The following is a 15,984-nucleotide window of genomic DNA, read 5'->3' on the forward strand; positions in this document are numbered from 1 at the left end:
TTAACTTTAAGTACAAAGTCATTTTCATGGCTATTATGTCAATGTTTTCCTCACAACATAATCGCTAAAATATGCTATAAATGCTATAAATGCTATATGAAAATTATGAATATCGTTGCTGTCAGGCAGAAACCTTGTATCTCCAAGTTTCAAATGACTTCTACATACCAAAGTGTCACACAAGTAGTGAAAATAGCAGATCTACAAGCACACAATGCCTCGTTGCGTGCTTGTAGATCGGCTATTTTCACTATTTTAAATAGTTTTTTAAAATAATAACACAAAAAGAGAAGGTTTTGGTCACACAAGGTTTCCACCCGACAACAATGATATAATGTAGGGGTGCCTCGGATCAAAATAAATATTAATGGGGTGCCCTGAGACAAAAAAAGTTTGGGAACCCCTGTTCCACATCATCGCCTCAAACATCGTTGTATGAGAAATACTACTAACAAATAACAAAGAAATTCATATTATGCAGCCCAACATTAAGGAATCAAAACATGTCTGATCTGTAACAGAAACGACACAAAACAAGAAGCAGAAATGGCTTGTGCGTGCATACATGCATGTGTGCGTGCTTCAGTGTTAATTCCGTCGACTAAAACTATGATGAAAAATGTTCGTTGACTACCTTTTTTCATTGATGAAACACATATAGAACATTTCGTCAAAACAAATAAAAACTGCTGGAGAAATAGTGGAAAAGATATCCAGTAGAACTAAAAAGTCATTTTATGTTTGTTTTTCATGTCAGGTGCATGCTTAGTGTAAAATCAACCATTACGATGCCATCAAGGTAGCCTCGTAAACCGAATCAGAAGGCAGGAGGAGTCTAGTTTACTAGGCTACCATCAAGGCCCGCTAAAATACCTTTTTGTCGACAAAATCTACTGTAGATGTAAAACTAGACTAAAACGAAAACTTCTACCACTTTTTGTGGTCACATGTTCAGATACTGGATTCTGATTGGCTTAAAACAGTGGTAAATCAGTCAACAACCTTTTAGTTGGCTCATGGACCCCGCCCATTGTTGTGTTGCAGTTGATTGTCACTAAATAACCTTGCAAGTTACAACTGTGTTTTCTTTCATTTATATGGTAGAAGTGGTAGAAAAGCAATTTAGCATTCGAGGGTCGTGGGTTGTTGGCTGATTTACCACTGTTTCAGGGTTGTGAAAAAATCAGCTAACAACCCACTCCCTCTCATGGTAAATGGCTTACATTTCAGATGACTAAAATTTGACAAAAACAAATTGACATTTTATTCAAACGACTATGACTAAACTAAATCAAAGATTTGCTGTAAAAATTAATTCCTTGCGCTGTCAAGTAGAAGCTATATTGTGTATAGCTTTGATGAACAGATTACTGATGTTTTTTTGTTTGTTTTTTTGAATAAGTTATTGGTTTACCTACATTTTTTAGTTTACCTACTTCTATGCATTTAATGCAGGGGTCTTCAACAGGGGGTCCGGGACCCCTAGGGGGTCCTCAGAGTTACTATAGGGGGTCCTCCAAATCATTTTGTCTTTTTTATAGTAACCACTTGAACCCTGTGCTGTCAAACAATGAAACGATATGGAATCTATGAACAGGTTGTGGGGGTCCCTGCTTCATCTCTCTCTTGACTAAGGGGTCCTTGGCCTGAAAACATTGAAGACCCCTGCTTTAATGTATTACCTTGTGCTGTCCTTGCTTATTGTAAACCGCCCTGGATTAACTGGCGTGCCTGTGTGTGTGTGTGTGTGTGTGTGTGTGTGTGTGTGTGTGTGTGTGTGTGTGTGTGTGTGTGTGTGTGTGTGTGTGTGTGACTGACCGGTGGTGAAGCGGGGCTTGCAGGTGGTCTCTGTCGTGGCGAGGTTCAGTGGTTTGTCGGGCAGGGAGAGCGAGGTGGAGGCGGGAGACGACTGCGTGCGGGACAGAGGGCGGTGAGCGCTGCCGCCGCCGCCGAGCATCATGGGTACCGCCAGCGTCTCCATCTGGGCCGTCTGGCGACGCAGCTGCTGGAGCTGCTTCTGCTGCTCCCATAGCAACGACTGTGGACGGAGAGATACAGACATGACACGAGAGAGAGAGAGAGAGAGAGAGAGAGAGAGAGAGAGAGGGCGGAGGGGGCAGGGAGTTAATCAGTACTCAGGGTTAAGGGTTGAACCAAACTCAAGTACCATGCATAGTAGTACATAAGGACCGCAGGAATACACAAGAAACGGAGGGGGAGAGTGGTTTAATCCGGTTGCTCCGTAGGTCCGGACGTAATTATCTCTGTCCGTAACCTTACAGACAACACTCAACCCTACGGATTAAAACTGATAACCGAAGACGTACGTACGCTTGAACTACCCATGGGGAACTTTTGTCAACCGTGGCAGTAGTGAGGACAATTACTTATGACAGCGGTTCTGAAACTATGTATCCCAACAAGAAATATAATTTGGCAAGAAACGGGAAAAAAAGAACGTCATTGCAATCACTGAAGAGGACGTCTGGACTCCTCACAGGCTCAAATGGCTTTATTGGCATGAGAAGACATACACACAAACGCGTGCGCGCACACACACTCACACTCACACTCACACAGCGAGACGGGTGCCGTGCACTGTGTTTTGTTATAATTACTCAGTCCGGATGGTTAATATGTACCTCGGTCCCTCACGGAGTTGCATTTACCACGTTAACGTTGCCGACAGACAGCAGCTTATACCAAACATCACGTCGGTCGTCGGGTCAAGAAATTCTGTGGTTCTATATATTTTGGCAAAAAAAACACCTCCATGTGTCGCGCGGCCCCAACGGCAGCGGAATTGGAGCGGAGAGCGGGTCGGCACGTAAATAACGTAGAGAGGAACTATGCATGTCGACACAAAATCACGCATACGTAACTATAAACGACCCTTCAGTAGTTGGGATCATGTGTTATATGGGGTCAGTAGTCTGGCGTGGCCACGTTAGAAGAATGATGAGTATCCAGTTAAAGCGGAAGTGAAGCCTCCTTCTCACTTTTATTTCTGTCTCACATCACACACATTTATCATTATATAAATAAAACTCATCTAAGCATGTTTAGCTTGCTGCTTAGCAGAAATGACATTTTAAAATGTATTTTCTTGAACAGAAATGCCAGCTTGCATTACTTGCCATTCAGGAGCTGTAGTTCCAGACTCTATATAGCATTCGGAGATTGTGGAATAGTTGTCTGGCTACGCACGACTATGGGGTCACCGGGTCAGTGTCACAGATCTTGAGCTCTATTTCTACTATATACGTTCAGTCCAACAATTACAGTTTCTGATTAGGTGAGAGTATGCTGTGCAAGTATAGATACATAGGATTAGTTTCACACTAAAGGGCTTTGCACACAGAATTTTTTTTTTTTTAAAGAAAACAATGATTCTCATGCACGAATTTGCCATGCGGCAGGTGGCTGCGGCTGTGCGTTTTCTTCCCGATCGAACCCAGTTCGATTTGTGCGTCTTGTCGCATGCGGTAAAAACTCACCACTCTTTTTAGACTCCTCTTCGGATCCGCAGCGCGGATTCCACACAGCATTGCACACCAAATCCAATGCGTTTTTAATTTTGCAGCAAACAGAAAAAAACGCAATTGTTGAAAATCGCGTCTGCTTGCAAAGCCCTTTACAATGGCTAGATTAATCAGCCTATCAGCCTGCCTGCAACCAGGGTGAACCCTTAACCACTCAAACCCTACATACTGTAGTTAGTTGACTGGAGTCCCCCAGGGGTCCAGGGCCCCCTGCTCTCTTCGCTGAAATCGCTGAAAGTGTTTTTTTGGCGATTGCTTATTCTTATTTTTAAAATGTATTTTATTACATTCAGACGGCTAACAATGATCCTTAAAGAAATCTAGTCGCTTGTCTCCAAAACCATTATTTTATCTGTGAGAAGCTCTTGTCATTGGTCCAGAAATTCAGGCCTGAAATGACTAACCAATCAGGGTTCCTCTGGTTCGGATTGGTTAGACCTGTCTGTCTATCATTTTAGCCCCAGGTCTTCAGGTTCATGCACCAATGAGCTGCCAGTGACCAAGCTTCTCACAGATAACACAATCGTTTTGGAGGCAGACTGTGACACTTAGGCAGCATTGTTAGCCGTCTGAATATATAAAAAAATAAAAATAATAATAATAAGCAATCGCCTTTTTTCTGCTTTTGTCAGCAGAAAACTGCCTATTATATGTCAAGCTTTAAGTCACTGTAGGTCTCTGCAGGGATGAAGTCGAAGACTGCCCCCTATAGGACAGTTGACTGAACAACAGGCTTTGAGCTGTGACATGGTTTTAATGTGTTATTTTCCGTTTGTGTTCTCTCTCTCTCTCTCTTTCTGTGTGTGTGTGTGTGTGTGTGTGTGTGTGTGTGTGTGTGTGTGTGTGTGTGTGTGTGTGTGTGTGTGTGTGTGTGTGTGTGTGTGTGTGTGTGTGTGTGTGTGTTATACGTGATAAAAGAACACTCATGATAATCGTATCGTGAAGATTTAATTCACCGTGATATCGTCCTCCGTCATGCACTGGGATCAATTCACCTTTTATTTACAGAGCTGCATTTACTACATTACTACCATTTATTTAAACCCTCTATTGGAAAAAGGTACTTATAATATACGTACTTGATACAGTCTCTTGTTCACTCGCTACCAAATCTCTTTTTGCAACGCGTTGTGAGCTTTTTGGCAAATGTTCCGCCCCAGGATAATGGATGTTGGGGATATTTTGACTATCGCGATAATATCGTAAATCACGAACATTTTTCATATCATCCCATCCCTAGTGTGTGTGTGCGTGTTCTACCTGGTTGAGGATGAGTGCGTGCTGCAGGTTGATTGGCTCTGACTGCTGTCCGTCCGCGGACGGCTCCGCCTCCCTCAGGGACTCGCTCCTTGGCCTGCTCTGATAGGTCGCCTCCACCGGCGACGCCCGGCCCCCGTCCTCCGAGTCCATGTCCTCCGACGGGATCTGCCGTAACCGCGGCTTCTCACTGGACTTACACATCAACTACGCACACGCAAGCACAAATACAACACACAAATAAACACAGACACATTAGAGGCAAACATAAGAATACACAAGTATAACACGCACACACACACTGTGCACAATAGACACACAAGATATAGGCAAAAATAAAAATATACACTGTATACAAGTACTGCGCATGCATGCACGTGCGTACATGTGCGCGCACACACACACACACACACATACACACACAAATTAAAACTTCCGATGCCAGTTACGTCCAGAAACGTGATAAGATTATGGCGGTGGGGATGTGTTAGCTTAGCTGGTTACCATGGTAACCAGATAAACAGGCGCTGCGGCGGCTGGTGAGCAAAAAAAACATCATATCCCATCATGCAACTCGGTTGCCATCATCAGGAAGTGTGTAATCTCTAGGGGTGTAACGATATAGTAACTGCATCGAAATATCGTTTTTAATTTAAAAAAAATCTAAGTATATCGAAATGAAAACAGCTAAAATCGAATCGTACCGTTTGATTTTGTATCGTATCGAATCGGTAGTGCAACTATTGATTGTATCGAATCGATACTACCTACTAATTATATTTGGCATTTTTAAGAAGAACATTTTTAAAAGAGGGGTTATTACTTTTCCATTCCATATACTGTAGCTACACTGGTCTATCGATAAATGTGTGTAATCTCTGGGTTCATGTCAAGGTGCAGGTTTGTCCATATGTGTTCAAATACAATGTCTGAGTATTTGCAAGATAATCACTGTGTTTACTTATTGATATCCATAATAATACATGTTTCCCTTAAAAACCTGCACTATCCACACTTTTCACATTCTTTGCTAAATAGTTACTATATTGATTTTAATTCATTGAATCAAATCGTATCGCCATGAATGAACCAATATCGTCCATGTATCTTATCGTCAACCATGTATCGTGATATGTATCGAATCGCTATTAACTCAAGCTCTGCCACCAAAATACCCCTTTGTACCCCTTCTCTGCCATGCCCGTAGAACCCGTAAATGTAATACAAATTAATTAAAAAACATTTTTTTATCGAAGCGAAACTAAAATAGGCCGGAACTAATGCTCCGTGATCGGTTTCTACACGGACACATTATTGGGCGGACCCGTTAGCATTGAGCCCCTAAACCGGAAGCCGATGGTCCGTCGTCTATTTTGGCCCGTTACCTTACTGTTTAAACTCCGCGGCTTACAGACGGAGAACTTATTGATCAATTGTAAAAATCTAAAAGGATTTGAGAAGCTGATGGAAATACGCGAACACACGACGCATAGCAGTGTCCGATCACGCACGATGGGAACTGGATGAGAGCCTACGTTAACAGGTAGGAGAAGCCAGCAGTGAAAGACATAGAGAAATTTACGGGCTTCACGGCCGTAAACTCCGAATGAGTTAAAATGTTTCGTTACACCCCTAGTAATCTCCATAGGCTCCAATTCATTGCGGCTGCAAAGAAACGGCTTTATCTCGGAATCTACTTCCAGAAACGCTTTGATCGTGAGAAATGCTTTTTTTTCCATTTCCGTGTGAAAGTAAACAGCCCGGTCTACATCCGGATTTAGTGCATTTCCACAACATGGACACCATCGTGGCTTCCGGGGGCTCTTCAAAATAAAGCGCAAGTGAATGGCGGCGCTCTGTAGCCAAATAATTACAACAATAATGGCATCCCAAGCGCAGTGGCGTCAGTTAAAAAAAAGGTAAGGTATGGCAACATGACTGGTGTCTTGTCATGTTGCCATACCTTAGCAACAAGGCATGATACATGCCTTGGTTTCTTGGGCTGGATATGGCAGCCTAGAATGGTTGTTCAAGTGCAGCTAAACTTGGCATGTTAGTAAACGTGCCACAATTAACAATAATGCATTGCACTTGTGCAGCTGCCTGCAGAACCTGGGAATCAATACCATTCTGTCAAGATGGGGAGAATAAAAGTGTGGAGAATATAATTGTAATATCTTGTGATAATTTTGTTACATTTTGCATTTGTAGTTATTTTACTGTAATTTAACAACATAATAACCAGAACAGATAGACAAAGAGACATTCATGGATTTATATTTAAAAGTAACTTTTATTTTCCCCCCTGGACCCAGGGTATGGCAACTGCATACCCCTGCCATACCCAGTTGACGCCCCTGCCCAAGCGTTAATTAATCAACCAATCAATGAAACCTCACCTTGCCCAGGTGAGTCTGTTGCTTGAGTCTCTCCAGCAGCTGAGCGTTGCTGTGCTGCTGCTGCAGCAGGTGTGCGTGGAGCGGCCGCGGGCTCTGGGGGAGCGGCTCCGAGCGCGTGCGACTCAGGGGCTTGTGTGGCTGGCTGGAGCCCGGGGCCAGGCGCTCCAACTGGGGGGCGAACTGCAGCGGCACGGGGCCCAGACCTGGAACTAGAGGAGGGAGAGAGAGACAGAGAGGGAGTTTAACAATAGGTTATATCAGTGGTGGAAAAAGTACTCACATTTTGTACTTGTAAAAGTGTCAATACTGTATTGTAGATGTACTCCGTTACAAGTAAAAGTCTGGAATTCAAAATGTACTTGAGTAAAAGTATGACATTCTGGCATCAAAATGTACTTAAAGTACCAAAAGTAAAAGTACAAAATGTTTGAAAATAGCAGATCTACAAGCGTTGTGAGCGACGCGTTGTGAGCTTGAAGATCGGCTATAGCCAGGTATAAAATAGTCGTTAAGGTTGTTAGTTGTTAAGTTGTAAGGTATGTTTTATAATATTATAATTTATATCTACAAAAGTAGCCAGTAACTAAAGACAGTAACTAAAGACATTAACAGGCACAAATCCTCACATGAAACAAAACTTCAAATGAATAAATAAAGGAAAGATTGTGGGATGTGAGAGAACATTTAGCTGATGACCATTTCTCAGTTGGGTGGTATTATGACCACTAGGTGGTGCTACAACACTGGAGATGGACAAGGGCAGTCTTTAACTGATGAGGCAAGGCTGCCTGCTCATCTAACCAATCCTTGAAGGGATTCCAGATGGTCCCCAGCTAAATAATGGGGACTTGGTAACCAAATGGACCCATAACTCTTGAGAGTGTAAAATTAAACCAAATTCTTAAGAGTTCAATTATTGTTAAAAATCTGCAAAGTCTACACAATTACAGAATTGTTATTTTGATCAACGTTTGCCTGTTATCTCTCCTAACACATCGATACGGCATGGAATTGATGTATTGATGTGATGAATCTTATCCAACAAAATATTCTAAGTATTACGTCCGAGGGCCTAAATATCATCAAATGGTGGTCCTTGGCTCAAATGCAGAATAAATAATGGTCCTTGATAGGAAAATGTTTGAAAACCATTGATCTAACACGTGTTGCACCGGGCTTTAAAGGAGTAGTTCACCCCCAAAATGACTTTTTTCTATTGGTTACTCTTGCTATGGAGACTTGAGTTCAATAATATTTTGGAGGTTTTTGTTGCATTCCTAAGACAATAATTTGATTACAATAAATGTACCCCCATTGATTCCGGATCAATGGGGGTAAATTGACAAACATCACATTTTTGTCTTAGCAATGTGACAAATACAAAAAAAAATATTGAACTCAAGTCTCTATGGCGGGAGTAATCAATAGAAAAAAAAACATTTTGGGGGTGAACTACTCCTTTAATGTGCTTGTGTGCGTGTGTGTGTGTGTGTGTGTGTGTGTGTGTGTGTGTGTGTGTGTGTGTGTGTGTGTGTGTGTGTGTCTCACCAGTGAGCAGTGGCGTGTGCACCAGGCCGGAGGGCTCCAGGATGATGACGGATTGGAAGTGGGGGGGCATCTGGCCGGCCTGCTCCTCCCCCCTCCCCAGGGGAAGGTACATGGAGCCTGCAGGACCCACCTTCACACAGGAGGACACAGGAACACACCGTCAGCCACACAAGCTTAGGCAAGGGAGCATATCGTCGTTGTCGGGCAGAAACCTCGTATCTCCAACTTCCAAATGTGTATGTTTTTTCGTAAAGTAAAGCCCTGCTTCACCATACAAGGCCGTCACACAAAAGTAGTGAAAACAGCAGATCTACAAGCACACACCGCCTCGCGGTGCGAGGCGTTGTGTGCTTGTAGATCGGCTGTTTTCACTAGTTTAGTTCATTTTTAAAATGATAAATACAAAAGGAACGGTTTTGGACATACAAGGTTTCCACCCGACAGCGACGATATTCTCTGTCAGTGCTCCATTGGATTGGAATGAGCTCCAGGAGTCTTTAAAGGCCCACTTCACCTCTGGGACAACCAGATCTTATTTTATTGTTGTTTGGGACACAATCAACACAATCCAGAGGTATGATGCAGCATGATGCATCATATGCCTCACTAGTCTTGCTGAAATACTAAAATATCTAAAAACACAGATTGAACACAAAGAATAACTCAGGATTGTGTTAATCGTGTCCCAAACAACAATAAAATAAGATCTGGTTGTCCCAGAGGTGAAGTGGGCCTTTAAATATCAGGTCATTGCCCTCCTCTTTAGGTCAATTCGAGACAATGGTTTCTAATACTTTTGTTTTGGATTGTAACCGCTTTAATTAATTAATATGTATTTTAGTCTCTTGAATTTCTGAATATTTACCCTGGCGTTGGCAGGCAGTCCCAGGGTGATGGTGGGCAGCGTGGACGGACTGTGGACGGTGAAGTTAGTGAGAGAACCATCCTGCAGTAGAAGCCTCTGGGCCTGAAATCACCAAACAGTGCATTAGACAACATTCAGCCATTAAATGTCATTATTTCATTATTATGCATTATTCAGCATTATGCAACATTGCAACATGATGGCTGCATCCAAGTGTTTCTTTAGGGCAAGGGTCTTCAACAGGGAGTCCGGGACCCCTAGGGGGTCCTCATAGTTACTACAGGGGGTCCTCCAAATCGTTGTGTGATGGAAACCTTTTTTTCTCCTTTTTTATATTAACCACATGAACCCTAGCGTCCATATTTTCAGAACTTTAGCCAAAAATAGCAGATCTATAACAACGCCTCGCAGCGTGCAAAGCGTTGTGAGCTTGTAGATCGGCTATTTTTGGCAAAGAGGTTTGGTGCAGAGCGGAAAAAGAGGCAGTACAGAGTGAAAGGTCAAGTGTATAAATTATTGACGGTTCAAGTGGTTAAATATCTGAAAACACAAATTGACATGAATCCAAAATACACTGATGATTGTGCACTATATGGAATCTACGAAAAGGTTGTGGGGGGTCCCTGCTTCATCTCTCTCTCTCAGTCTCAACTAAGGGGTCCTTGGCCTGAAAACGTTGAAGACCCCTGCTTTAGGGAGAAGTGATGAAAAACAGAAGCAAAATGTAATCTAAAATACGTAACAATGTGTGAGTAAATGACAACTACACGCATTTTTCATCTCTGGAAAAGTATCGGTTTTGGACATACAAGGTTTCCACCCGACAGTGATAATGTAAAGTGTCTTTAATCTTGTTAATTCTCCATAACGCTTCCATTCTAACAATATGAAAGTTTGCATAACAGTGTGCTTGTGGTTATTCAGAGTCAGCACACAGACAGACAGGTGTTGTGGTGATTAAATGAATAACACATGAACCCTGAATGTCCCGGTGCTCCTGTGTCATTGTATTTAAACATGTCATTACTGCCGCCAATGAATGTTTGCGCGTTGTCATCATCGCCGCCATGGCTCAGACCCCCACACTGCACGCACCTAGGGCTGTCACCATTATGACATTTTACATGGCGATTAATTGTCACTAAAATAACTGCGGTTAACGATTTAATTGTGTTTTTGTCATTTTGTGTTTTTGATATTACATTTCTGTTTGGCTTTTAGTCTTTGAAGTTACATGGTAGATATGAAACAACCTAAATATACAAAGAAATTACTGACATATTTGACAACTTTATACTTAAAAAAGAACATTGATAGTGGAAATAGCCGATCATTGCGACGCGTTGTGAGCTTGTAGATCTGCTATTTCCACTACCTTTTGAAAGTGTTTGTAACTATATTAACATTTCTCAACATGGAAACGATTATAACACTTATGCAAAATAATGTACGTACACAGACACCGTTCGGTTAAACAATTAGTTTGATGCGCTGTGACAGCGGTTGAGAGAAGTTGTTGTTATTGTGCCTATGGCAATGATAATAATAATACATTTTACTTTACATTTGAAGCAAATCTCAAAGTGATACAGGGTAAAACATTGGCATAAAAGCAACATTATAGGAGGGTGAGGGAAATACAGTGTGCATGCGTACGTGCAGGGATGTGAATGTTAGAGAGGCAGGGGCTGACATTTCTAAAAGGGCCTTTTGGTGAAAATATCGAAATTAGCAGACCTCCAAGCTCACTGGGAGGTCGGCTATTTTTAGTGCTTAATACCACACATTAACACATGGGTTGCTCAGGTTTATAACATTTCTAGCTGTTGCTGCTGCCGCCGTTCACTCACGCTTTATTTTGAAGAGCCTCGGAAGCTTCGTGCGTGTGCACGTGGGTGTCCACTGACGATTGAGGAAGATAATCTATTTGTTTACAAACGCTCGCGAAACTAAAATCCAAACCGCGGCCGACCATCGCGGTAAAGTGTCGCCGTGAAAACAATCAGATCTCTGCTTCCCTGGCGTTCTTTTCACCTCATTCATAGATAAAGCCCTTTTTATGTTTCAGAGTAGAATGGAAATCAATGCAACCAGCTCGTGCCATTTTCTCTCTCTCTCTCTCTCTCTCTCTCTCTAGCGGAGTTTGGCACCCAAGTTGTTAAGCTTAAAAAAGGCAATACTGGAGATGTGGCGTACGGCATGGATTTCTACACAGAGAGGGCAATTCGTTCAACATAAGATGCTGTATTCAAGTTCAGGAGAGTTTGGACAAGGCAATTCTCTTGAACGCTGCCTTCAGGTATGGCATGAAAAGAGAGCATCTGTGTTTCTTTCACTATAGTGAAAAAAAAACTGCATTCATGGTCTGGAGATTGAGGGCACTTTTTACAGAGAGGTAAAAGGGCAGGGGCTCAAGCCCACTTTGATGTCTATGTGCATGTGACTGCATGCATGCATGTGTGCTAACCTCATGTGAGAGGCCACCAGCAGAGGGCAGTAGACCATTCTCGTTGGGCAGGCTGTCATTAGGGGAGCTGCAGCCAGACACTGGAGTACTGCTGCTGCTGGGAGAGGAGTCTGAAGAGAAACACACACAGAGATGCATGATTGAACCACTTTAACCCTAGAGCAGTGCTTCTCAACCTGTGGGTCGGGACCCCCCTCAAAATATTATTTTGAGGGGTCCCCAGATGATTAAGTTAATGTGCAACACTGTTTTCTCACTCAACAGTAAACAAACCAACACAAAGTTTAAGTATATAGAGGATATCTGCACATTTCTAAAGTGACAACCCTTAAGTTCTGTTCAGATTCACTACACCTTCGTTCTGTTCGGGTCATTTTGACCCGGTGGATATTTGGTTTAAAAAAAACAACACTAATATAAATTTTAACTTAACAAATCATCATGATACATTGACTTTGACTCAATACCAAACAATTCATATGGTATATTTGGTAAATGTTTGCATTTCTGCTTTGCTATATCACATTAAACACTGAAAGAGCTAGGCGTTTTTACTGATTTAGCTGAAATCCATGTAAAAAAACGACTTCATTTAATACTGGGCAATATTGCTCATGCTTATAGGAAGGGGGGGAGGGTTCGGAATGGGGCTTCGGAAGGGGGGTGTTAGAAGTGGGGGTGACTGTGTGTCTGTGTTTTGGCATAATACTGTGTATTTTTGTGCTTCCGGGTCAAAATGACCCGAACAGCACTTAAGGTTCAAAAAATATGAGGGGGGTGTAGCATGGGTGTAGTGCAAAAATATTTTTTTTACATGTTCATCTCAGAAGAATCTTTAAGGCCAGTGAGTTTCAGGTGGAAACATTTTTAACTTCTACCTTTTTTTTCCAAATGAAAATATAAAACGGGTCAAAATGACCCGAACAGCACTTAAGGGTTAAGGAGACCTTACCTCTAAAATGAAAAATTGAAGATTGGCCAAATTGTCAAATATTAGAGGCAGACATTGAGAAAATAGCCGTTGCGAGGCGTTGTGAGCTTGTAGATCTGCTATTTTCACAATAGAACCGTGTTATAAAATGTAATGCCTGATTTACACAGCAACATCCTGGATCTGTGAAGTTTAATTTACAACGTGTGTGTGTGTGTGTGTGTGTGTGTGTGTGTGTGTGTGTGTGTGTGTGTGTGTGTGTGTGTGTTAGGGCATTCACGAATAGTGATTTTTAGTATTCGAATTATTAGACCTCAAAGTATTCGAATAGTCGAATATTCAACAGGACTGGACAAACTGTCAAATATTAAGAACAAGAGGCGAACATTGTGAAAATAGCCGATCTACATGCTTACATCTGCTATTTTCACAATAATTTATCTGCGGAACCGAGTCACATTAAAGGGCCAGTTCACCTCTGGGGCAACCAGATCTTATTTTATTGTTGCTTGGGACACGATCAACACAAAAAAATAAGGATTGTGTTGATTGTGTCCCAAACAACAATAAAATAAGATCTGGTTGCCCCAGAGGTGAACTGGCCCTTTAAATGTAATACCTACAATTCCAAGTGCTTGTCAGGGTTCTTATGACTTCCTATCTAGCCAAGCTTTATAAACCATGAAGAAATATATATACCGGTATATATATTTCAAAGACAAAACAATAAAAAAATTAAAATAAGCGAATATTCTACTTCAGTGAACAACAAATAGTGACTTTGATATTCGAATATTTGAATATTTGAATATTTGGTGAATGCCCTAGTGTAGCGCAATTCAATCTGTGGCCCATGGGCCCCAGCAGCGGCCCCCCATGGTCATACCAACAAAAATATATTTTGTCTACTTTCAGTGTGGACAAATAATTTCGGATACTTTTTCAGTTACTCTCCAAAATCACTAAGAAACAATTTTTGTCTTGTTTTATACAAGACTTTTTTTGCTATTTTATTTGTTCCAAAATAAGAAACTTCATAATTTCATCATTAATCATTTCTTCTTTTTGTTCTTTGAGGTTTGTCCTTACAGATGGAAATGTGGCTGTTTTCTAGTGTGTTTCCTTATTTTTTTAGACTACTCATGCAGTGTTACAAAATCATTGTCTAGACTAAATGTCCAAAATATGACCGTCATTTTTATCTTGCGGCCCTCTGACTTTTTGTATTTTGCTGAGTGGCCCCAGAGCCATCTTAAGTTGAGTAGCCCTCCTGTGTGTGTGTGTGTGTGTGTGTGTGTGTGTGTGTGTGTGTGTGTGTGTGTGTGTGTGTGTGTGTGTGTGCGTGCGTGCGTGCGTGCGTGCGTGCGTGCGTGTGTGTGTGCGAGGTTACCTAGCGTGTCAGGTACTCTGTGCTTGACACACGGCGGCGCGCTCTCTTTGCGGGTGAGCGGGCTCTTGCGGGTGTTGAGGTGTTTCTTCAGCTTGTGTTTCACTTTCAGATTGGGCTCCGACGCTGCAGACACAATGGCAACAGTGACTACAAACACAACCACACAACAGTGACTCAGCACAGTGATGCTGCTAGACACACAATGACAACATGTGACTCAGTGGTTACAGGATCCAAACGACGGTTTCCCACAGACCAAAGCGTCCAAAAGGTCATCCGACAGGGAATCCCCACAAGACCAGGCTTTTGATCCGCTTGTAGGTAAAACTCACAATCGCCAGTTATTGCGACCGCCAACTCGCAGTTATGTCACGTCACGTCACGTCACGTCACGTCACACTTTTTCCCTACACTCACCCTAACCCTGACGCCGACGGTGGCTTATCTCCCGATTAGGGAGTCTTACTGGTTATGGATGGAGGATCGATGGCCCAGTAGAGCTGTAGTTGTCCCGGGGTTTGTTGATCCTGGCACCTCTAGTTTAATGTGAGCTAACCACTGGTTGGTTACCCCTGCTCTAAAGTCATGTCATCAACATGGATCTGTCCCATTTCCCATATTCCCTCCTGAATGGCTACCATTGCCTTCTAAAGTGTGTGTATGCGACCTGACGGGCGCTTATCTCCCGATTAGGGAGTCTTACTGGTATACATTATCTGCTGTTTTTCAATAGATAAAGCATAAAATAATGGTTCAAGCAGTTCAAATCTAACCTGACACAGATTTGCGTAAGCGGTATAAATGGCTTAAACCAATTCAAACTCAGTGAGGAAAAGCCGACTGCAGCCACAAGGGGTTCTAATGATATAAGTCACATCTCCCACACGCACGTGATTCTACTGTACAAGGTGTGTGTTCCAGTTTGTACTGTGATATTACACGGAAGCGTGCAGTTAGTGTTGGGCATTGGTCCCACGGCAAACCTGTCTGGCCACTGGATTAAGATCAATAATCTCTCAAGGAATCCTAGTAGTCATAAGACTTTGTGAAATCATATAGCGTGAGCAAAAACGATTTATCAAAGACATTATGTTAAGGCCATTGAATGGTTTAACTATTGAAAAATAGCAGATATACAAGCTCCCAGTGCGGCTTGTACATCTGCTATTTTTTTTTTTTAAATCGTGTTTTTTTCTTCTTTTTTTTTCTGCAAGTCGAAGCGAACATTCGTAACTCAAATATTAGCTTCCGGGTGGTCCCTGGAACAGCATATTTTGAGATGGGGGTCCGCGGGCCAAATAGATGTCATTTTGGGGTCTTTGACATGAAAAAGTTTGAGAACCACTGATTTAGAAGAAGGATTTAGAAGACATTTATAGACATTCACGATTCTTCAAAAATAGCAGATCTACAAGCTCGCAGCGCTATTTTTCAATAGTTAAAGCATTGAATAATTCTAGGCCTAAACCGGTTAAATGTTCAATCCTGTAGTGTCAAATCGAACTCCGAAGACTGTACACAATGGATCCACATTTTGGTTCCATTTGTACACTCTTCCCGAGTTAAATTGACACCAAGGATTATA

General features: G+C 42.1%; 1 protein-coding gene across 1 annotated transcript in view; it reads right to left on the reverse strand.

The window, feature by feature from the left end:
- The window catches only part of hdac7a (histone deacetylase 7a), a 122,733-nt gene that overhangs the window by 36,148 nt on the left and 70,601 nt on the right, over positions 1–15,984 (reverse strand). Inside the window, exons 6-12 of the mRNA XM_080733992.1 lie at positions 14,400–14,522; positions 12,079–12,188; positions 9,612–9,713; positions 8,747–8,876; positions 7,199–7,407; positions 4,803–5,006; positions 1,819–2,038 (exon numbers count right to left, since the gene is read on the reverse strand). Of these exons, the coding sequence (XP_080590118.1) occupies positions 1,819–2,038; positions 4,803–5,006; positions 7,199–7,407; positions 8,747–8,876; positions 9,612–9,713; positions 12,079–12,188; positions 14,400–14,522 (1,098 nt within the window). The remainder of the gene's footprint in view (positions 1–1,818; positions 2,039–4,802; positions 5,007–7,198; positions 7,408–8,746; positions 8,877–9,611; positions 9,714–12,078; positions 12,189–14,399; positions 14,523–15,984) is intronic.

This window comes from Nannobrachium achirus (genome assembly GCF_963921795.1).
Source record: "Nannobrachium achirus genome assembly, chromosome: 9".
Classification (NCBI taxonomy): domain Eukaryota; kingdom Metazoa; phylum Chordata; class Actinopteri; order Myctophiformes; family Myctophidae; genus Nannobrachium; species Nannobrachium achirus.